Below are 23,341 nucleotides of genomic sequence, written 5' to 3' on the forward strand. Positions count from 1 at the left end.
AAAGCCACAGCGGGCAGTAGTGGGCTGACAACCTGAACCCTGGGATGCTCTGCCTGGAATCTTCCCTCTCAGCTCCTGTTACCTGTGCGCCCTCAGCACCTACCTCCTTCCCAGGCTTCCAGTTCCTGCTCTCAGCGGCAGACTGAGAGGGAGGGGAACCTGCAGGGTCGGGGAGAAAGCCCGGTCAGGCCTGCAGGGGCTCAGGGCAGTAGTGGCCGCGTGTCAGGGCCGGGTTCCTGGCACATCCACGACACACAAGCCATCTTTGCAACTCACTTTTATTGTTTCTTTATAAACCTCCTCTCCCATGGAGGAATATATTGTTATAGTCATTAGCTTATCTCTTTTTTTAAAACTCTATGCTAACAGCAATGGAGCCAAGAGGAGGAAAAACATAAGCTACAATAGAAAGGCACTTAGAACCTGTTAAAATACTGACATCCTGGAATGTGCAACAACAAACCAATGACAACCACAAAAAGTACACCAGCCCTGCCGAGCCTGGTCCGTCACGGAGTCGCATGCTGAGCTCGTCAGCCTTCCAGTGCCCTGTTCCTCCGCTCTGCTCAAGTCGAAAACCCATGACCCCGCCAGGGACTTAAGGCCTGGGGCCCTCACAGGGGTGGGGGGTGCTCAGGGCCTGGGTGGGGCCTGAAGAAAGGAGACCAGCTCCCTCCTACCTTGCTCATAGCCCCTTCGAGGGGCAGAGCCAGTGTGGCTGGGCCCTGTCAGGGCTGGAGTCCGAAGCCCAGAGGCAAGGTGGGCCGGGTCAGGGTGACCCCTCTGGGACAGAAGGGCAGTCCGGGAGAGGGTAGGGTCAGCAGAGCTGCCAGAGGAACTGCAGGGTCACTAAGGACCCCAAGGCTGTCCAGGCAGTTGCCTCGTTCTATAGATGGGGAGGTGGAAGGGCCTGGCCACTCCGAGGCCTGGTGATAGGGCAGGCCTAGAAACCAGAACTCCCAGCTGCCAGGCGGGAGAGGGAGCAGGGAAAGGCCCCGGATGGGGGAGCCCATGGCTGCGTCCATCTCCCAGGGCATCCTGGGATGGGACTGGGGTACAAGGCCCTCCAGCACCCTTAAGTGGTTCTGGCCCCTGTCAGGGTCCCTCTGAGTGGCACAGAACCGGAGGGGGGGGCCCGCTGGGTGTTAGGGGTGGGGAAGTGCCTCTGAGAAAGCAGCCCAACAGGGAAAAGTCAGAGGAAGCAATGTGTCACGGGTCCGGCGCGCCCTCCTCCAGCCACTGCTTCCCTCAGGCCTTCAGTCCACAGCCTCCAGAAAGCTCCCGACACAGTGCTGACTGGGAGCCCCCTCCCCTGCATGCTGTCACTTGGAGTCCCCAGACCAGGAGCTGTGTCCCAGCCTGTGGTCAGTCGTCCCCAGCTAGCCTCCCCTTCCTGGTACAGAACCAAGGACCCGAAGGCCTCTGCAGGGGGCGCTGCCCAGGCCAGGCCCAGCGGGGGTGGAAGGAGGAAGACAGGGCGCTGGGCCTGGCCCCACATGCTCCCTGAGCCAGGGCCCAGGCCATTCAGTGTCCTGGCACCACAGCTAGCCTGGCACCTCCCCTTGCCAGCTCAGGGGCCCTAAGACCTGCTTCCCACGCTCCCAGGGTGCCCCAAAAGGTAAAGGAAGGAGGCCCTGGGGTGCAGGGATGGAGTGACCAGCTATCCCGTCTGGTGCTGTCGGCCTGGCCTAGGGTGAGGAGGGCAGCTGCGGAGCGGGTCTCCCTTCTAACTAGCGGGAGGCGCCTTGTCCTGGGGGGCGCGCTTCTGCCTGGGGCTTTGCAGGGGCCTGCGTCTGTCTTGCTTTCCCTCTGGAAGCAGGGTCAGAGGGAAAGGGGTCTAAGGAGCCCCCAAGGCAGGGGCTGGGTGAGCCTAGGAGGGAAGGGCAGGCCTCCCTGGGGGCTCCCCTCAGGAAAGGGGAGCCTGGTGGCAGCAGGGAGGGCAGATACCACCTCACCCGCCCCCTTTGCTGGGAGAGGGCGACTCGCCCTGGGTGGTTACTAGGTGAGGGAGGTGCCAGGGTGGGCGAGGGAAAGAGGAGGAGGTCGGGCAGGGGAAAGCCCTGCAGAAGCTGAGGGCTGGGTGGTGGGGGACAGAGGAGCGAGGCTTCAGCACCCAGGAGCACAGCTCTCCCTGCATGACAGGCCAGGTCCCCACCTGGGGGCTGGGAGGCCAGCCATAAATGACCTAGCACCATCCTTGCTCCCCGGTGGGCTGGGCTGGGGCTGCCCGGGCAGTAGGACATTATTGCTATTTCACAGAAGAGTTTCCGTTCGTCGGGGGCAGTGCGCGGAGCTGCCGGCGGGGCCACCACAGCTGTCTGCAGGGTGGGCTCAGTTCACCACAGCCGGTTTGAGCAGCACCGAGCCCGGCGGGATGACCACCCAGCCAGGGGCCAGCGCCTCTGGGCTGCTGGCGGCCGAGTTGACGCCCGTGGACAGGTCCAGCACGGTGCCTGGCAGCAGGGGGAGTCCATCGGGGCTTGGCCGGGAGCAGCTGCTCTCCGTCCTTTCGAGGGGCGTCTTGCGGCCCTCCATGCCCAGGGCCCTGGTGGGCACCGACCCACGCCCCTTCTCCCCCTCGGCCTTGCCACCAGCGGCGCCAGCGAGGAGGGAGACCACAGGCAAGCCCAGTCCGCCAGCCGCAAAGGGCGAGGGCAGCAGCGGGTTCTTGGCCAGATTGAGAGGCAGGACGGGGCCTGGCAGCCCAGGGCCCATGCCCCCCCCACCCCCACTGCCCCCACCATTGCCACAGGCCAGGGCACTGAGGTCGAGGGGGCCGGGGGCCAGGGGTAGGGGCAGGCCGGGAAGACCAGGGCCTCCAAAGAGGGCAGCTGGGTTGGGGATGATGATCTGGGCCCCACTGACAAAGGGGCCGCCGTCGGGGGCGGGCAGTGGCGGCTTGGGGGGTGGGCGCAGCTGCAGGAGCTCTTGCTGCTCGTGGGACACGAAGTGGCCGTGGGCCTTGATGTGCTTGCGCAGTGAGCTGGGGTCCGTGTAGCGCTTGTGGCAGCCAGGCATCTTGCAGTAGTAGGGCTTGTCCACGTAGTGGGTGCGCGTGTGCTTAAAGCGGTCACTGGAGTTGGAATAGCGCTTGTTGCAGCCCTCATAGGGGCAGACGTAGGGCTTCTCACCTGCAGGGTGGTGCAGTGCAGTGCTGCTGTGAGGGGTCTCTCCCCTTCCTGGGTCTCACCCCATGTACTGAACATCCCCCAGGCCAAGCACTCCCTGGGAGCACGGACGCCCCAATTCTGGGGGCAGGGGGCATCCCCGGCACGTGGCATGAGATCTGGCCCCAGGTAGGGCACAGAGGCTTTCTGAAAAGCCAGGCTGGTTGACTCCAGCTCTGACTGGCCTCGCCCTGCAGAGGGTATGCCTTTCAGCAGCAGAACATGGCCTTGGAGGCCAGGCCCGGGGGTTCATGCCTGTAATTTCAGCACTTTGGGAAGCCAAGGCAGGTAGATCACTTGAGGCCAGGAGTTCCAGACCAGCCGGGCCAACATGGTGAAACCCCATCTCTACTAAAAATACGAAAACTAGCTGGGTGTGGTGGCGGATGCCTGTAATCCCAGCTACCTGGGAGGCTGAGGCAGGAGAACCACTTGAACTCGGGAGGTGCAGGTTGCAGTGAGCCGAGATCATGCCACTGCACTCCAGCCTGGGTGACAGAGTGAGTCTGTCTTAAGAAAAAAAAAGAAACCATGGCCTTGGAGATCATATCCTCGCTCAAGGCACCCAGTGTGTGCCTGGCCACAGGGAATGCTGCCTGGGTACCACTGCCCTCACTCAACAAATGGCTCAAGGTTCACCAGGCATTTTCTGGCCCTGGCCAGAGCAGGGGGCCACATGCAGCAACTGACCTCCTCATACATGGCTCTCCACTTGGAGATGTGCTGCCAGGGTGAAATAAACACCAGGAAAAAAGATACACATCAGCTCCTTGAGGCTTTGTCATGAAATGAAGAACTTCAATATCTCACCGATTTGTCTTTAATACTGAATTGATAACACGTTGGATGTATGGGATCATATTACATTTAATTAATTACATTTAATACATATTACAATTAATTTCACCCATTTCTTTTTGCGTTTGTTTTGTTTTTGTTTTTTTGAGACAGAGTCTCGCTCTGTCGCCCAGGCTGGAGTGCAGTGGTTTGATCTCGGCTCACAGCAAGCTCCACCTCCCAGGTTCACACCATTCTCCTGCCTCAGCCTCCCAAGTAGCTGGGACCACAGGCGCCCGCCACCACACCCGGCTAATTTTTTGTATTTTTAGTAGAGACGGGGTTTCACCGTGTTAGCCAGGATGGTCTCAATCTCCTGACCTCATGTTCTGCCCACCTCAGCCTCCCAAAGTGCTGGGATTACAGGCGTGAACCACCGCACGTGGCCTTGCTGTTTTTTATGCAGCGATTAGGAAATGTGAAATTACATCTGTGGCTACGACAGCCAGAGCTGTCCTGCTGTGGGCCTGGGCTGTAGTGAGGAGTGAAGCCGACCTGGCCTCTGTGATCACAGAGGTGGCATTAGTGAGATGATACCCACGGGACCCAGGAAATGGCACTGGTGCTCCAAGAGCAGGTGCTGGGTGGGGGTCTGACCCTCAGGGGACGCTTCCCCCAGCAAACCGCATTGGAAAAGGGACCCCTGGGTGATGAGATCAACCCTCATCTCTGAGGTCTGGGAACGACTTACAGTCCCCTCCCCCGGGGACCTGCCCAGCCAGTCTCAGCTGAGCACCCCCTTCATGGGCCGAGCTGCCCGGCCCCGGCCTCTTACCTGTGTGCGACCGGTTGTGGATCTTCAGGTTCTCCAGGCGGGAGAAGCTCTTGCTACAGGTCGGGCAGCGGTGCGGTTTCTCATTGGTGTGTGTGCGGATGTGGATGAGCATCTTGTACCTGCTCCAGGGAGGGCAGGGGGTGTGGCTCAGCTCACTGGAGACCCCAGTCCTCCCTCTACCCCTCTCTACCCCACCTCACCTAGCGTTGAAGCCTCGGCCATGGCGGGCACAGCCCTCCCAGTGGCAGCAGTACCCCGCGTCCTTCTCGGGCTTGACATGGTAGTCGTTGACGTGGTCCACCAGGTCTTGCAGGAGCTCAAAGAGCTGGTTACACTGTGGGGGCCGGGAAGGGTTCTGAGCCCATGCGGGGTGACCTGCCCCGGACTCCACACCACTCTTCCTGGCCCCCACTCACCTTGGCCCAGCGACACACCAGCTGCTTGGGCAGGGGCAGGTCTGGCGAGAGGCACTTGTCCTTGGGAGGGGTAAGGAAGGAGGAGGCAGGCAGGTGCAGGGCCCCCCCAGAGCCCAGGGGCAGGAAGAACTGGAAGGAGCTGGGGACACCATCCAAATAGCGCAGTGGCTGGAAGTCCTGGGGTGCGAGGGGAGAGCTAGTCAGGGACCTGCTGGCCCGGAGCCCCCCTGTCCCATCTAAAGTGGACTGAATGGCGTCCCCAAACAGAGACATTCAGGTCCTCTTCTCCCCAGCCCCTACCTGTGCATGTGGCCTTATTTGGAACTAGTGTCTTTGCAGATGTGATCAAGTTAAGATGAAGTCACACTAGATTAGGGTGGGCCCTACATCCAGTGACTGGTGTCTTTTTTAAATTTTTATTTTCTTAATTTAAAAAAAATATAGCCAGGTGCGGTGGCTCACACCTGTAATCCCAGCACTTTGGGAGGCCGAGGTGGGCGGATTACTTGAGGTCAGGAGTTCAAGACCAGCTTGGCCAACATGGTGAAACGCCCTTTCTGCTAAAAATACAAAAATTAGCCAGGTGTGGTGGCACATGCCTGTAATCTTAGCTATTTGGGAGGCTGAGGCAGGATAATTGCATGAACCTGGGAGGCGGAGGCTGCAGTGAGCCAAGATTGTGCCACTGCACTCCAGCCTGGGTGACGGAGTGAGACTCTGTTTAAAAAAAAAAAAAAGGCCGGGCGCGGTGGCTCACACCTGTAATCCCAGCACTTGGGGAGGCCGAGATGGGTGGATCACTTGAGGTCAGGAGTTCAAGACCAGCCTGGCCAACATGGTAAAACCCGTCTGTACTAAAAATACAAAATTAGGCCAGGCGTAATGGGTGGATCAGGAGGTCAGCAGATTGAGACCATCCTGGCTAACACAGTGAAACCCCGTCTCTACTAAAAATACAAAAAAAAAAAAATTAGCCAGGCATGGTGGCGGGCGCCTGTAGTCCCAGCTACTAGGGAGGCTGAGGCAGGAGAATGGCATGAGCCCTGGAGGTGGAGCTTGCAGTGAGCCAAGATCGCACCACTGCACTCCAGCCTGGGCAACAGAGCAAGACTCCGTCTCAAAAAAACAACAACAAAAAACAAAATTAGCCAGGTGTGCTGGTATATACCTGTAGTCCCAGCTTGGGAGGCTGAGGCAGGAGAATCGCTTGAACCTGGGAGACAGAGGTTGCAGTGAGCTGAGATCCGGGCCACTGCACTCCAGCCTGGGCAACGGAGCAAGACTCTGTCTCAAAAATAAAATAAAATAAAATAAAAAAATAAATAGAGATGGGGTCTTGCTATGTTGCCCAGGCTAGTTTTGAACTCCTGGGCTCAAGCGATCTTCCCACCTTGTCCTCTTAAAGTGCTGGGGTTACAGGTGTGAGCCACCATGCCCGGCCATGACTAGCGTCTTTATAAGAGAAAGCAGAGAGAGGTTTGGACACAGAGGGATAAAGGCCATGTGAAAACAGGGCACAGCCTGGAGTGAAGCAGCTACCAGGCTAGAGTGCCAGGCATTGCCAGAAGCCACCAGAAGGCAGGAGAGAGGCAGGGAAGGTTCTCCCCTAGAGCCTTCCAGGTAGACTCCAGCCTCCAGAACTATGAGGGGTAACATGTCTGCTGTTTTAAACCACTCAGTGTTGGGGTACTTTGTCATGGCAACCCCAGGAAACCAGTCCACCCCTCTCTCTGGAACTCTCACCCCTCCTTACCGAGGCACTGGGCACTGGAGGCAGGTCCCCGTTGCCCTGACGCTCAGGGGACAGCGAGCTGCTGCCATTGGGGGAGTCCAGCCCAGATGGTGGTGACAAGCTGAGGTCCACGAGAGGGGCTGCTGAAAAGCGTCCCTCCACCTTCTCAGGGAACTTGGAGTTCAGCAGGAAGCCTAAGGGAGAGGCACAATTCAGGGAATGCTGGAGCACAGAGTCCTGGTGGGCCAGGTCCTCCTGCCTTGAACCCCCACTGTGACCTTGGGAGCAGACACCAGCCACGCCCCCAGACCACACTGGGAGCCCTGGAATCTGAGGAACAGCCTATGGAGCTGACAGGTGTGTGACACCGCCCACCACCTCTGACCTTTACCAGCCACCAGAGCTTGGCCCCCGTGAGCCGGGAGGGGGAAATGCCCGCTTTACAGACAGGAATGGTCTGGCTCGCAGGGTTAATAACAGAACAGGACTCGAACCCAGGGCCCCTGGGTTCCTGTCACACGGGCAGGTAGGAATCTTTCTAGCTTTTCCCAGGCCCCTTCCTGCCTCAGTGCTCCCTTATGTAAAGTGGCAGGTTTGGACTGGGCTGCTCCCATAGCCTTCACGTTCGGACAAGTGGTGAATCTGGTTTTCGGGTGAATCCGCTCTTGGAGGCAGGGCAGAAGTGGTGCACGCCACCCTGGGCCCGAGCACTGGGCATCCCTGAGAGACACCTGCTGGGCTCAGACCCAGACTCTACCGCCCGGGTTGGTCAGCTGCACCACCCCACAGCCCAGGGTGCAGCTCCTGGGACCTCTGCCACACCTTCTGAATGCCGGGTTGCCCAACCAGCTCCTCCAGATCTGTCCAGAGGCCTCAGTTTGCATCATGTGCCAGCCACGTGAAGTGGGCATCGCAGCTCCCACCTCCCTCCAGACATACACTTCTGGGCGGATGGAAGGACAAGGCTGTGGGCTTCCCGTGAGCTGGAAGCCAAGAGGGGCTGCAGCTACGTGCTGGTGGACACATTTGGCCATTCTCCCTATCACCATGGCTGGATCAGGGCTGAGTCCCCCTGCCCTGCCCAGGGCCAGTACCTGAGGGCGGGGACCCCGGAGAGCCAGGCGTGGGGCTGTCGTCCACCAGGCCCAGCTCCCTGTGCAGAGCACGGGGCCGGACCACACCCAGAGTCCTCTCCCGCTTCTCTCTCGCCGCCCGGAGCTTGGTGATACTCAGCTTCAGGTCGAGCGGTTCGTCCAGGGAGTGCATGGTGAGGGGGCTGGAGTTGGAGGTGGCAGCAGGCAGTGGGCTCCCAGCTGGTCTTCACGCAGGAACCTGGGGAAGGACAGGAGCTCTGCTGTGGCCCTGGGACCCCAGGCTTCTCCTCGGGCTGCACTCACGACAGTCTGACAGGAGCAGGAGCAGGAGCAGGGGGCAGGGTGAGGCTGTCTCCTGGGTAGGGAGACCCTCCGAGGGACCTGGCCGGCAGCTATCATGGGAGGAGAGCCAACGGCCTCCTCAGAGATTCAACATCTGCTGCCCACAAGTCTCTTGGGGAAGACAAAGCTCGTGTTCTCCATTTTGCCATGAAACTGAATTTTATTTATTTGCTGACAGGGTCTCGCTCTGTCACTCAGGCTGGAGTGCAAGTGGCATGATCATAGCTCACTGCAGCCTTGACCTCCTAGGCCCAAGCGATCCTCCCACCTCAGCCTCCCTGGTAGCTGGGACTACAGGCATGCAACACTCCTGGCTAATTAAAAAAAAAAAAAATTCTTTTTTGTAGAAATGGGGTCTCACCATGTTGCCCAAACTGATCTCGAACTCCTGGCCTCAAGCAATCCTCCTGCCTTGGCCTCCCAAAATGCTGGGAGTACATGCCTGAGCCACCGCACTTGGTGAAATTGAGTCTTTTAGAGGCATCGCCTCAGATTGCTAGCGCTCAGAAGTGGCAGAACTATCAGATTCAAGGCCTCGAGCTAGATCTCCCAGGAACCGGCTAGCCGAGTCCCAACAGCCATTTCTGACAGAGCAGGAGCCATGCTCCGGACGCCCGCCCTGTTTGACCCCAAAGATCTAGAACCAGGCCAGGGGGCAAGGAGCATCCTCCGAGGTGGCCAGCAGGCAGCCACGCTCACCTCCAGGGAGCATGCACCAGGCAAACCGAGGAAGTGGGCACAGCCAGCAGAGGCCTGGAGGAGAGGCATCGCAAGCCAGGGAGCCCCAGGGCGCTGGGCCACCACCAGGGGGCAGCTGGGGATTGCGGCCTGGCCTGGCCAGGCCAGGCCAGCTGGGGCAGGGTTGGCACAGTCGACCAGCTCTACCTGAGAGTTAACCTATAAATAAGTAAAAGTTATTTTTTACTGGAGATGATATTCCTTTAGTATAACTTCCCATGCTGTAATTTTCATCATTTTTGTTAGAATTTCTCACTGGTATAATTTTTGTTTTCTTTTTGGAAATGGAGTCTCTCAGTCACCCAGGCTGGAGTGCAGTGGCGTGACCTCGGCTCACTGCAACCTCTGCCTCCCGGGTTCAAGTGATTCTCCTGCCTCAGCCTCCTGAGTAGCTAGGATTACAAGCGTACACCACCACACCCAGCTCATTTTTCTATTTTTAGTAGCGACAGGGTTTCACCATGTTCACCAAGCTGGTCTCAAACTCCTGACATCGGGTGATCTGCCCGCCTCGGCCTCCCAAAGTGCTGGAATTACAGGTGTGAGCCACCTTGCCCCACCTGGTATAATTTTTCTCACATGCAAATGATCTAACAGTATCCACCGACCCGAGAACAAGGTCAACGCTTCATTCTAAACCCAAACTTCACATTCAGAGCAGCAATCTTTTCCCACGCGGTTAAACACGACATTTCCTTGCATTCATTCATTGGGATTATTACAATTTGAAAATCTAACCGCCGCATAATCACACTGTGAGATCCCATCTTTCGCGGTATCGGGGTCTTTACTCAACACCAAAGGGCGGCCATGGTGGACATAACTACTACAGGGTGAAATACTTTGGATATGCCCCCGTGTTTCCCTGGGGACTAGCATTGCCTGAGAGTGGGCAGAGCTGCCCAGATGCTTTCCACAGGGCAGGACAGGAAGGCAGCCCTCACATCCCCACTCGGGGCCTCAATCCAGCCTTTCCTTGGTTCTGACCCCCACTCATTCATTTGCCCCAGCAAGCTCCCCTTCTGCCCTGAGTCTCAAAGCAATGAGGGCATAAAACGGTCCCCTTCACTGGAGATCCTCTGCTTCTAGGGAACCACCCCAAGGCCCCACCCCAACACGGCTGACACGGGGGTCTCAGCAAAGGGAGGCTGCCCACCTCTCCCAAGGATGTGTCATCAGAGACAGGGCAGCTGCCCTAGGCCGTGGGACCTAGGTCTGCGACCTGCCCCTGTTGGAACTGTCAGATGGTTTGAATTTGCCTCCCAGGCCACCCATGGGCCAGGGGCTCCCAGAGATGTGGCGGGGTAGGGACCACACCCCTGCCAGCAGGTGGGTGGGTGACAGTAATGGATGGACCCGGATCCCCTCCACCATTTCTCTGGCTGGACAGGGAGTTGCCCTCTGCCTGAACCCCTGCCAGTTCCATCTGTCTATCTGTGTGTCTATCGTCCTGCTACCTGTTTATTTTTAGACACAGGCGCAGTCCAGCCTCCCCGAAGCTCCTCTGTGCTGGGAGCCTGGACGGGGAGGAAGGAAGTAAATATTTATGCTGATGAAGAATTCAGGAGCCAGGAAGGGCTGGTGGCCTGGTCCCTTGGCTGGCCCGGGGCCACAGGCCTCCCCACAGCCTCTGTCCTCACCCCCACCCCCACCCTTCCGGAGAAGGGGACCACAAGGGCAGGATGGTTTGGAAACTGGGAATTCCAGCTGACGGGGACACTCACTGGCAGTGCTACCCAAGCAGCATCCTTTGGCACCTGCCCCACTGCCTTCCCAGGGCAGATGGGAACTCAGGGGAGCCAGGGGCCCTGAATCACCTTGTTCTTAGGGCCTGCAGGGGACACTCCCCCGGAGGAACCTGTCTCCCCAGGTGGGACCAGCCACACAGGCCAAAGCCAGAGGGAGGACTCCAATAACCCCCCTTCATCAGCAGGCCCAGTCTCCAGGGGCACCCCCACACACTTCCTGCCACTGGGTCCTGCCAGGGAGGCAGGGGTTCATTCCAATGCACGCCAGAGCCCAGCCCAGGGCCGGCCTCCCTGACCCCCGGGAAAGGAAGGAGCTGCCCCCAGCCCTACACCTCCCAATATCTCCGTTCCAGGCCCTCCCCACCCAGAGTTTTTCTTCCTATGGAGGCCCCACCCCAGAGGGGAGACGGTCTGTGACCCTGCTTCAGTTCTGACCTTGGCCAGCCTTAAAGCCTCCCCTTCCACCCCCGCCGCGACCGGCAGCAGCCAGTTTGGGCTCTGCTCTGCGCTTTGTTCCCGGCTGGGTGAAGGGGGCAGGCGAGAGCCAGGTTCCTGCTCTCCTGAAAGCCTCGGAGGCCCAGAGCGGGGAGCAACGGGCTGCAGGAACCCTGAGTGAATGCCCATGAGCGGGTGGCCGTGGCCCTCCCCAGCGGTGAGGCCGACAGCCTGGCTCTGGACTAGCTCAGCCGGAGGCCCGGGCGCTAATTATTGTGGGGTCCCCAGGGCAGGAGCAGGCTGTCGGTTAGATGGGAGCACCCCGTGGACGCTCCCCGGGCCCAGCACAAGGCCCGCTGGCCCCACGCCCCTCTGCGCCTCCTGGTAGAGCCTTCCGTGCCTCAGTTTCCCCCCTGGTGGGACGGCGCAGCGTGGAGGGTGCACAGAGCTCAGGGCCGCGTCTCTCGAGCGCCCAGCCCGAGATGCGCCCAGCGCGGCGCCCCCACACTCAAGGGCCCGGGGATTGGGGTGAGGGGTGGGGGCCGCCGCGGTGGTAGTGGACCTGGCGCTGCGCGGCTCCTCCAGCTCCAAAAGGAACTAATTAGAGCGGGGCGAGCGGGAGGAAGCGGCTGCGGCCAGGGAGGAAGCGCGCGGGGGCGGCCGCGGGGACCACCGGGGCGGCGGGGGTTTCGGGGGACCGCGCCCGGCCCTCCCCACCCCCCCAGGGCGGGGGTCACCCGGAGGGTGGGCTGGGCGGGCCCCCCGCCGCCCCGGCCCGAGACAATGGCTGCTATTGTGTGCCCGCCGACAGCCCAAGCAGACGGCCCCCAGCTGCAGCGCTGGCGAGCCACCCGGCCCCCAAGCCGTCCCAGCCAGGCCAGGTAGCCAAGGATCCCGCCCCGGCAGGCGGGGCCTGCTGCTGTCCCCACCCTCCCTACTGGGAAGCACGGGGCGGCCCAGCGCACTAAGGGAAACTAAGGCCCGGAAAAGACAGCCTCTTCCAGGGCCCCTTGGCCTGGGGTGGGTCATACACCAGAGACGGGGGTAAAGGACCATTAGATACTGACCACGTGTCAGGCCCATCTGTCTATAGATTCACTGAGCCCTCTACAACCCTGCCTGGAAGTAGCTGCTGTCATTTTACCGGTCTCATAGATGGGGAAACTGAGGCTTGAGATCACCAGGCTAATAGGGAGCTGGCTGGGGTCCTGCTCTGAATAAAGCTCCTTCTAGGCCAGGTGCCCCGGCTCACGCCTGTAAGCCCAGCCCACTGGGAGGCCAAAGCAGGAGAATCCCTTGAGCACAGGAGTTCCACACCAGCCTGGGCAACATGGAAAAATCCCCTTTCTACAAGAAATACAAAAATTAGCTGGGTGACCCTGCACGGTGGCTCATGCCTATAATCCCAGCACTTCGGGAGGCCCAGGGTGGATCACCTGAGGTCAGGAGTTCCAGACCAGCCTGGCCAACACGGTAAAAACCCGTCTCTACTAAAAATACAAAAATTAGCCGGGCGTGGTGGCAGGTGCCTGTGATTCTTTTTTTTTTTTTTCTTTTTTTTTTTGAGACAGAGTCTCCCTCTGTCACAGGCTGGAGTGCAGAGGCACGATCTTGGCTCACTGCAAGCTCCGCCTCCCGGGTTCACGCCATTCTCCTGCCTCAGCCTCCCGAGTAGCTGGGACTACAGGTGCCCACCACCACACCTGGCTAATTTTTTATATTTTTAGTAGAGACGGAGTTTCACCGTGTTAGCCAGGGTGGCTCGATCTCCTGACCTCATGATCCACCCGTCTCGGCCTCCCAGCTGCTGGGATTACAGGCTTGAGCCACCCGGCCCGGCCGGCCTTTTTTTTTTTTTTTTTTTTGAGACGGAGTCTGGCTCTGTCGCCCAGGCTGGAGTGCAGTGGCCGGATCTCAGCTCACTGCAAGCTCCGCCTCCTGGCTTCACGCCATTCTCCTGCCTCAGCCTCCCGAGTAGCTGGGACTACAGGCGCCCGCCACCTCGCCCCGCTGGTTTTTTGTATTTTTTTTAGTAGAGACTGGGTTTCACCGTGTTAGCCAGGATGGTCTCGATCTCCTGACCTCGTGATCCGCCCATCTCGGCCTCCCAAAGTGCTGGGATTACAGGCTTGAGCCACCACGCCCAGCTTTTTTTTTTTTTTTTTTTTTTTTTTTTAAAAGAGACAGAGTCTTGCTCTGTCTCCCAGGCTGGAGTACAGTGGTGTGATCATAGCTAACTGCAGTCTAGGCTCAAGAGATCGTCCTGCCTTAGCCTCCAGAGTAGCTGGGACCACAGGTGCACCACCACCACACCCAGCTAATTTTTAATTTTTTTATTTTGCAGAGATGGGGTCTCATTGTGTCATCCAGGCTGGTCTCAAGTCATTCTCCTGTCTCTGCCTCCCAAAGTGCTAGGATTACAGGCAGGAGCCACCATGCCCAGCCCATGGTCTTCTAATTGAACAGAAAGAGGAAGCGAGTCCCTGGCCACTCCCGTACCAGTCAGCGAAGTCCTGGTCTGTGGGTGTCCCTGAGTCTATTACTGGAACCATCACTTCAGCAATCTGGTCTTATAGATGGGGAAACTGAGGGCTGAAGGGGCAGGCATCCAGCCCAGGCTGTATAAGTGGGTGGCAAACCTACAACCGGAAGCCATGGGCGAACAGCATGAGGACAGTACCCACAGCTAGCTGCGGGCAGGCACGCCTCTCCTGTGAAGGCAGGTGCTGTTTCATCCCCATTTTATGGATGCAAAAACTGAGGCTCAGGGGAGTGAAGTGACCCGTCCAATGTCACACAGCTTGTCGGTGGCAGAGCTGGGTTTCAACCCCAGCTGAGTCCAGAAGCCATGTTCACCACTGGGCCTTCCTATGCCAGGGGCTCAGGTTTGGTACCCCCTCCCGGCCCAGGGATTTGTGGGGCTAGAAGGGACAGCAGAGCAGGCAGTGGGTGGGCGCTGGAGTGGCTGGCTGGGGTGGGGGAGCCCACCAGGAGGCCTGGAGAGCCGAGGGCAGATCTGCTGCCAAAGCAAACGGCCCCATAGCCCCGAATTCCTGGGAACCAGCTGCGGCTCCCTGCTCTGGCCAAGAGCTCCACCCTCCTTGGCCGCCCAGCAGCAGGGGCTGGAGGGCAGGGGCAGGGCCTGCTGGGGGCCCCAGGCAGGAGGCCTTGTCCTCTCAGGACCCCCGTTCCTGACCAGGCAGCAGAACCAGCCTCTAAATCTGGGGCCCCAGCCAGCTCTGCTGCTCCCTCTGCGTGTGTCTCTTCGGTCTGAGCCTCGTTCCCCTCATCCCAAATGGGATTATATAGGACCCCACGCTGGGTTTCAGGGAGAAACCAATGCAGTGCTGCATATCCAATCATTATTGAGTGCTTCTCATTCGTCTGCAACGTTTAGCACGGAGAACAGTGTCTGGCACATAGTAGGTGCTTAAAACGTGCTGAATGAATCGTCGCCAGTGTGCGTGAGTCCGCAGTCTTTGGCCTGTCTATTGCTGTGAGGGCAGCTGAGTGGGGACTGGCCATACCTTCTAGGCCCACAGACACTGCAGTCTTACCCTGAACCAGGAGAACCTGGGCTCTGTCGCCTGCCAGCCAGTGTTCACCCTAAACAAGCCTGTGCCCCTCGAAGAACCTCAGGCCTCTTCGATCCTGGGGAGTGACCACAGCTGCCCTAACCACCCTGCAGAGCCCAACTGCATCAAAGAAAGAGCAGTAGAAGGCCCCGGGGAGGCCTGATCAACCCTGGAAGGAGCTGGCCACAAAGAGGCCTCCGCCCAGGACTAGGGAGGGAGGAGCTTATCTTGAGGCCTGGCCCAGCACATCCCAGGAGAGGGGCCAGGGCAGGCGGCACTTCCGGGAGGAGTGGGGGGCTCACCGTCCCTGGGAACCTTTGGTTCAGTAGGCAGCCCCTCCCCTCCCAAGACGGGGCACTCAGCCAACACCCCCAGACCTTTTGGGAGGGCAGACCCCCCGAAGTGGGAACACAAGCGGCCCCAGGTGATCCAGCCAGGGCTGACCTCTGCTCTCTGCCATGGGGTCCTTGGGAAAGCACCTGAAGATGGGATGTGCCAGGGATCCCATTTCTGCGTGCTCACAGAGTGTGCCCCAGGGCCAGGCTGCCTGGTTATAGCCCCCTGTGCCACCCCTGGCTGTGGGAACTTAGAAGGGCCCTGCTGTCTCTGAGCCTTGGTTTTGTTGTAGGTAACACAGGAACCACGGCAAAGGTCCCTGGGACTCAGGGCATCCTGCAAGGGAGGGCCTTGTTCCCATGCCTGCCACAAAGAAGGTGCCAGCTACTGGTAACCCTGAGGATTATTGTTTCTGGCCCCAGGCCGGAGGTGCCCTGCACAGCAACTTGGGCCTGCCAAGGTCACCCAGATAATTGAGGCAGAGCTGAAGCTGGAAGACGCGCCGGGGGCTTCCCTGCCCCACACCAGCCCAGGCTTCCTAGGAGATGCCCCACCAGATGCACTTCCTTCTCCAATGCCAGCAGGGAGGGCGACACCGGGCTCTGGGAGCCCCAGCACACACACGCACACTCACACAGATGGCCATGGCAGTCCAGCTGCAGGGCCGGCCTGGCACAAAGGCCTCCCCATCCTGGTGGCTCCGGGCCCCCGCTGCAGCGGCCTCCACCCCCCGCTGCCTGCCCGCTGCTGCACCTTTGTACAACTATGTCTGGTATTTTCCTGTCTGCCCAGCTTTGTGGGGGTGCTTGGAGCTATGAGCACCGCCTGCACCTGGGCCCCAGTCAGAGGAAAGCCTGCTCCGCAGCCCCCATACCTGCCCACCCACCCAGACTGGGAGGGAGGGGACCAGAGCACTGGGCCCTGCCACCCAAATCCCTGGGAGGGGCTGGCACCAGGGAGCGAGACAGGGATGCACGCCCAGCAAGGCTGGGGCACGGGCAGCCCAGGCCTTGCCAGGCAGCACTGCCGTTCTCGGCGGACCCAGCCAGAACTATCTGGGGCCAGCAAAGGGATGGACCAGTGTCACACAGGACGTGAATAGGCCCCCACAGCACCCCCGGATGTACAGACACCTGTGCACAAATGCAGCACACATAGGAAATGACAGTAACCCCTGGCCCCACCGTTGGGGCCAGGACTCAGGAGCCTTGGCTTATAGGGGAGAGCAGGGATGAGGCCCGGTCCCCAGAGGGAGGGAAACACCGTGCCTCCCAAGCCACGCCTGGCTGCAGGCAGATCCCGTGAGGAGCTCCTAAGTCCTGGGGGGTTGGGGACATGCCCATGGCCCACGCCTCCCCTGCCCGGGGCCAGGCACCAGGTCCACTGGGAACGGCACCCGCCAACTCTGAGAGCAGCAGTGGGTAAGGCAGGCGGTGGACCTTGGCCTGCCCTCCTGCCTCGGTTCTCCAACCCACGCATTCATGCATTCCAACGCCAGGCCCTGCTAGATCGAACTGGACCTTGAGGGTGTCCCGACCAGGGTGGGGTGGGAGGAACAGTGTTGGGGCGGCTGCTCCTGCAGGGGGTCGGGCACAGATCCGAGTCAGCTTCATGGACATGGGGTGAAGAGCCTTGGGGTGGCAGAAGCCCTGCAGGCCGGCGCCCAGTTAGCAAGCCTGTTGCACACCGTCCATCACCGTGACGACCCCGTGAATGGATGCCATTTTCCCCATTTTCCATGTGGGGAAACCTGCCACCATCACAGAGCCGGCAAGGAGCACAGCTAGGTTTGCCTCCAGACCCCAAAGCCCAATGCCACAGAGGCCCAGAGGCATGGCCCGGCTGACCCGCAGTGACCCTGCCAGTCATGGAGTAGAGGAGGAGGCAGGAAAGAAAGAGGCACCTCAGAGAGGCTGGAACAGAACCGAGAGGGCACTGGGGAGCCACAGAATGCTCTACATAGAAGAGTGCCACCTGCCCTCTCAGTCCAGAGCCTCCTGCCCCAGGCCCTCTCCTTTGGCACCCCCCTTCCTCAGGATCCCCTGCCTCCTGGGAACCTGATGCTCCCAGGTGCCAGCTCCTCCCTCACCACCATCCACACCCCCTGTTCTCCTCCAGCCACCATCCCCTTCTGCCCCCTCCTCCACCAAGTGCTCCGTGGTTCACCCTCCCCAACCTCGGTCTCTGGAGCTGCACATGGGCTCTGAGTCCAGGTACCCGAGAGCCTGCTGGGCAAAGACTTGTCTCTGTCCACCCCAGCTGGAGGCAGGCCGTCCCGGGGCCAAGACCTTGCCAATGCATCACTGAAGCCACAATGTCACCTGTTCACAGTGTCATGTACACACAGCCCTGACTTTCAGCCCCAGACCTCCCCCTGGCGCTGGCATCCAGAGCCTCCTTCCAAGAAGGGAGTCTGGGAGTGGGCCGGGATACGTCTGGGACGCCGGGCAGATCCAAACCCGCTGTGGCTACTGAAGAGAAGGCCTCACCAGCAGACCCCTGCCCGGGTTCCCATGGCCCCTGGCACAGAGCCCACCCCTTCCACCAGAGTGAATTGGGCAGTGGGGCAGGGAACCCAGAATGAGAAAACTAGGCCTGGGTTTCCCCATCCATAGGAGGGGGCCTGCCGAGAGGACAACCAAAGCTGCCACACCCTAACCACTCACCTTACGTGGCACAGTGGCACCTGCCCTTCACATATCCCAATACCTGGCACTCTGCGAATGAGTCCATCTCATTCATGTGTTCACTCACTCGACAGACATTCCCACCCTTAGCCCCAGGTGAGGAGGGGAGGGGGAGGTACGGGGGGGTTTGCGCCTAAAGAGGAATGTGACTTGCCCAAGGTCAAGGCTAGAAGCAGGGGCTGGTCTCCTGACACAGACTTCCTCCCTGTCCCCGGCAAGGGACCCAGGAACAGAACTGGACAAGGGTGGGGTGGCCCCTGGGAACCGCCCTGACCAGCGGATGGTGGGAAAGGCCCAGTTCCACCCCAGCTCCATCTCCTGCCGCGCCCGCCCAGCCCTGGTCCCCAGCCCCAGAACAGCTGGGCAAGAACAGGCCCAGCAGGGCACCGCACACACCGGACTCCAGCCCATGCCCTCCTCCCCAGCCACCCACCCCTCTCTGCTCGCCCACTCTGCAAGAAAGCAAGTGCAGAAGCCAGGGACAGCCTCCAAAGCCATCGAGGTCCTTTTCCTTCCAAAGGGGCATACCCACTGGCAGGATCTGCCAGGCCTGGTGGCTCCAGTGTCCCTAGAACCAAGCAGGGTGATCACCAGGTGTCCTGGGGGGTGCTGGGGGAGGGCGCGGCTGGCAGGGAGATGAGCACCAGCACAGGGTTGGAGGGACTTCAGAATAGGGAGGACAATGGAGGCCCCTACAGCCTTGTGGGGAGGGGACATCCCAGCTCAGAGTCAGTCTGCCTAGAAGTTGGGGTGGGGAATGGGGGCTCTGGATGAAGGTGGGAGTAGCCCAGAGGAGAACTGGCCCAGGCAGGCCGGGACTTGCTAGACAGCCCCAGGCAGACGTTGCGGGGAAGGGGAGAGGTTTCTTCCAGACACATCGGCCCCCATCATGCCCTTGCAGTGGACGTGAGGGCAGGAGAGGAGCTGGGGGAATTCCCAGGCTGAACCGACATTTCAGGGGTCAGGGTCAGACTGCCCTAGACTCCAGTTCCCCTCTGTCCTTCCCTGATCGAGAGTAACCTTGGACTAAACCCTCAAATGTCTCAGAGCCTCAGTTTCCCCCCACCACCCTCCGACCCGGGGTCCCGGCGAGGCTGCCCTGGGTGCGTGCTGCGCCAACGCTGGGGACCCTCTATGTGATGGGCAGGACTGTTTTCCGGAGGCGCCCGGCCGAGGGTTGACTCAGTCCACTCAGCGGTCTCCCGGGGCCTCTGCCGGCTTCCCACCCGCCCTTGGCCATGACTGGAGGAAGGGGCCAGGGCTGGGTCTGCGTCCCCTCCCCCGGCAGCCATCTGCCAAGGCTGGAGTCCGTGTGCACGCACATGTGACACTCACAGGCCGGCCCCTCCCCATGGTGGGCACTACCTGGCCTCTCCGGCAGCGAAGACAAAGGGCACAAGGAGCCCAAGTCACCCGCCCCCCAGCCACTGAACTGGAAGAGTCTCAGCCCCAGCCCATCCCCCACCAGGGGCCACTGGAGCAGATGGGAAGCCCCCACCTCTCAGCCGGAATCACTTCCCATCTCTGTGCCCCCCAGGCCCACTCAGCCTGGCCCCCAGCTAACCAGAACCCTCTAGCCCACCTAGGGCAGTCAGGGAGTGGAAGTCGAGTACGAGGCCTCTGTGTCTGCCCAGCCTCATCCAGGGCCAAGCCAGAGCCAAGAGAGAAATGTGGGTCTCCTCCAGGCTGTGTCCTGCAGACCCCACCACCATCATCACCATGATCCCTCTCCAGTTCCTGGGATCAAAGCAGTGCCCCCCACCCTGGCCCCCCAGCAGAGTACTAGAGGTGCTTGTTGGAAGCTCGAAGTCCCCGCCCCCAGCCACGCCTGACTTCGAATTCACCAGGGTGGGGCAGAGGCGGCCACCTCAGAAACCACGGAGAGGCAGATGTGTCCCGGGAGACTCGCTAGGGCTGTGGTCCCCACACCCAGGGATGGCAACAGGCTGGGGCAGGGCACGTGTTCCCAGGGACGTGAACCCCCAGACACACATCCACATCAGGGCCTCAACCCATCTTTGTGGACCCTTCTACAGCCCCTGGAAAAGGAGGCAACTTAGGCAGAGGGTGGAGAGCATCTTTCTGGCTAGTCCCAGAGATGCCCTAGCCAGTGGGGAGAGGGTCTCTTACTGCTCAATACACAAACCCGCCAAGCCCAGGATGCCCCCGACCCCTGGGAAGAGCATTTATCTGGGTGAGGGGAAGACCACCCAGGATCTTCTGGGGTTCCCCTCTGGCCTGTCACCTGCTGTGAAATAAAGTAACAATTATAGCCTTGAAGAGAGGAAAGGATTCAGGGGACACTTTTCTCTGCAGCCGCCCCCACCCCAATTCCACCCAGCACAGGGCCTCTCCCATGGAATCAATTTCCTCCTTGGGTGCCGGAGCCTCCTGGGCCTCCCCGCTGAGAGGCAGGAACCTTCAGAGGCAGCCTCTGGGGCTGGAGGGCAGGCCAGGCGACCCCCAGCACTGCCTCCCCAGGAGCCCCACCCCAGATGTCCCTCGAAGAGCTCCACATCTGGGCCCCCAGTCACAGCTGTCGCCACCCTCCCTCACCCAGAGATTGCCCCAAACCCCGGCCGGCACTGGCCCTCACCCCCTGGTCCAGGTGGGGAATTCAGATTCCAGGCAAGCGGAGCGGGTGGCTAGAAATACACATGGGAAATTGTGGCCGGGAAAACACATTCTTCCTCCTATCCGGCTGCCCAGACCCTGAGAGGATTAGGTGGTGAGGAGACACTCCCACCGCCCAGGGCCAAGGCCAGGCCGGGAAGGAGGGTGGAGGGGAGAGTGGGGACCTTGGAAATGGGGTCCAGGCCTCCCTCCAGGCCCCAAGAAGGGGCCCTGGGAGACCTTTGTCTTCCCTGCCTGGCCTGTTCACTCTCAGCCCTCTACTTGTCCCCCCTGCGAGTGGAGCCCAGGAGGGGGAAGAAATCGCTGTGGCTACCCAGTCGCAGCTGGGTTTCTCAGAAACAAAAGCTTTGGGGGGACGCGGTTCACACGATTGTTTGCGATGAGGTTTTGGGATGTCTGTGGCATCCAGTTATTCATCGGGGCTCCACCCTCGGATAATTGAGAGTTGGCTTTTGTTGGACTTACACCCTCTCCCTCCCCCTGACCCCCCTCCACCCAGGCTTCCCATGGACTCCGGGAGCTCACCTGGTCTGACCCCTTGGTTTCACAGACGAGGCCGGGAGAGGGGAAGAGCCTGACCCAAGGCCCACTGGAAGTTGGTGGTCGAGCCAAGACTGTTGAACCCAGGGCAGGAGACTCCCAGGCCAGGGGCTTTCCCCGGTCACCCTCCAGGCTGTGACCGGGCTCCAGCCAAGCCCCAGAAGCCACTGACCCCAAAAGCAGCGGTGCCTGGAAGTGGGGTGACTCACTGTCTGGCTTCCCAGGGCACCCCCTCCCCATTGGTGAGGGAGGGACTGGCAGGTGTCCCTGTGTAGAGAGCCAGGAGCAAGGAGAGAACTCCCCAGGGGGCCTGGGCCAGGGTCACTCAGAGGCCGAAGAGCCCCAGCTGGAGGGATTTAACACCAAAGGTCAAAGGTCACAGACAGGGAAGGGCGGGCAGGCACAGAGGGTCAGGGGGTCAGCGCTAATGGCAGCTCCGGAAAGGAGAGGGAGGAGAAAAGGTTAAGAAAAACAGGGTTCCTTCTGAGGGGTCCGCACAACCCGCAAAACACCGTCCCAAGTCCCTGGCACTGTCTCCTGCTTGGCTGGCTGCAGACAGGGCCAAGCTGAGTTGGAGGTGGGTGGTGAAATGGGCCAGGCTGGAGCTTGGCAAGGGGCATCCCGGTAGGGGCCTCCCAGGTGCAGCCCTCCCCCTGTGCAGGCCAGGCCAGCTAGGAGGCCCAGCCTGGGCTCTGGGGAGAAGGAGAAGCAGAGGGGGAGGTCCGAGGTCACCCGGGAGGGGTGTGTGGGCTGGGCCTGGACAGCTGTGGCCCTGTGGCACCAGAAAGGGGCTTGGGGAGGGGTGACCCAAGGGGCCAGTTTCCCCTCCCCTGAGCCTGGGGGCTGGAAGGCCCTCCCAAGCACAGTGTCTCTGGGCTTCCTCCCCAGCCACAGGCTGGCCCCACCTTCCCTCCAGGATGCCAGGACACGCAGGATGGCGGCCTACTACCCAGGGTGCCAGCCTCCGAGAACCATGGCCCAGACCAAGCCCAGGCCTTGGCCAGGTCCCCAGCCGGCCTGGCTGCCCCTTCAGTGTCAAGCGTTCCCTCCAGAGCCAAGATCCTGGGCTGTGATGGCTGGGGGCCCAGGGCCCCTCCCAGCATCCCTTCCAGCTTCCCAGGCCCCAGGGCAGGGCTGGGCAACTCCTTGAAACCATTGCTTCCCGGCCACCCTCTGGCCAGGCTGGGCGGGCCCTCCTGGACAGGCAGACAGGCTGCACGCTGCCCTGCTGTGGCCCGAGTACCCTGCTGGGCAGGGCAGCATGCCAAGGCCTCCAGGTGCCAGCCTGGATTCCAGCCCCATCCCAGGGGGCCAGCGGGGAAGCCTTGCGTGCTTCTCCTCCCTCGGGATGCACCTGCCTCACCCCCTCCTCCACCCGCTCCAGACCCGCCCGCCGGCGAATGTGGACCCCCCTGCCATCTCCTCCCTGCCAGGCCCCTTGCCTGCGTCCACCCTGACGGCAGGGGAGAAACAAGTGCCGGACTTGTCCCCAACCCCCAGTCCTGACCCCCCAGGGACGCCTCTTCCGGAGGTCCAAGGAAGGACCCGGGCTTGCGAGGGGCAGCAAGAGGGAGACTTTCCTGGCCAAGGGAAGAGGCACCTTCCAAAGCCCTTCCTAGAAGCAGCCTTGGCGCGGCCGAGAGGAGGGGCGGCTGCCCCGGACAACTTCATGCCCAGGCTCCGGGTGCCCCCCTCTCACCTCGCCGCACGCCCACCACCGCGACCGCCCAACTTCCCAGCTGAAGTTTGCGCCCGCCCCGGGCCCGGCCGCTGCTCAGCCCGGCCTCCAGACGGAGGGAGGGAAGGAGGGAGAAGAAAGACCGAGAGCTCGAGGGACCCGGCCGGGGAGCCGGCGAGGGAGGGAGCGCGCGAGCCAGCGAGCGAGCGAACGCGGGGGCCTCGGCGAGGGCTCACAATGGCCCGGGGCGCGGACGCGAGCTGGGGAGGCGACCCTCGGGCCCCGCAGCCCCGGCGCGACAGGCGCGCCCTCACCCCCGCCCCGGCCCGGTCCCCACGGCGCGACGCCCAGGGGGCTTCCTACCTCGGCGGCGGGGGCGGTCGGGCTCCGGGCTGCGGGCTCCGGCGGTCGAGGGGCGCGGGGAGCCGAGCAGGGGAGGGGCCGGGGCGGGCGGGGGCCGGGGCGCGAGGCTCACGGGGCGCTGGCTCCCCTGGCACGGCCGCCCGGCGCCCGGCCGCTCCGCCACATCTGCAGCTCGGGCAGGGAAGGTGGCCGCGGCGGCCCGGCCGTGCGGGGATGTCTTAGAGGGAGGGCGGGCGGGCGGGAG

The 23,341-nt window shown here is 61.2% G+C and overlaps 2 protein-coding genes across 3 annotated transcripts in view; both read right to left on the bottom strand.

Moving 5' to 3' along the window:
- The window catches only part of DNAJA3 (DnaJ heat shock protein family (Hsp40) member A3), a 192,785-nt gene that overhangs the window by 127,214 nt on the left and 42,230 nt on the right, over positions 1-23,341 (bottom strand). The gene's annotated exons all lie outside the window — the stretch shown is intronic.
- On the bottom strand, positions 263-23,284 carry GLIS2 (GLIS family zinc finger 2). 2 transcript variants are annotated; one of them, XM_050774351.1, is made up of 7 exons: positions 23,098-23,284; positions 8,022-8,259; positions 6,949-7,121; positions 5,196-5,372; positions 4,980-5,113; positions 4,780-4,898; positions 263-3,131 (listed from the first exon to the last, which is right to left on the bottom strand). In XM_050774351.1, the coding sequence occupies exons 2-7, from the start codon at positions 8,191-8,193 to the stop codon at positions 2,332-2,334; spliced, it is 1,575 nt and encodes a 524-aa protein (XP_050630308.1). In that variant the 5' UTR covers positions 8,194-8,259; positions 23,098-23,284; the 3' UTR covers positions 263-2,331. The 2 variants fall into 2 exon arrangements, with proteins under 2 accessions (XP_050630308.1, XP_050630307.1); XM_050774350.1 differs by lacking the exon at positions 23,098-23,284 and having other exon boundaries at positions 8,022-9,025.

This window comes from Macaca thibetana, chromosome 20, assembly GCF_024542745.1.
Source record: "Macaca thibetana thibetana isolate TM-01 chromosome 20, ASM2454274v1, whole genome shotgun sequence".
NCBI lineage: Eukaryota > Metazoa > Chordata > Mammalia > Primates > Cercopithecidae > Macaca > Macaca thibetana.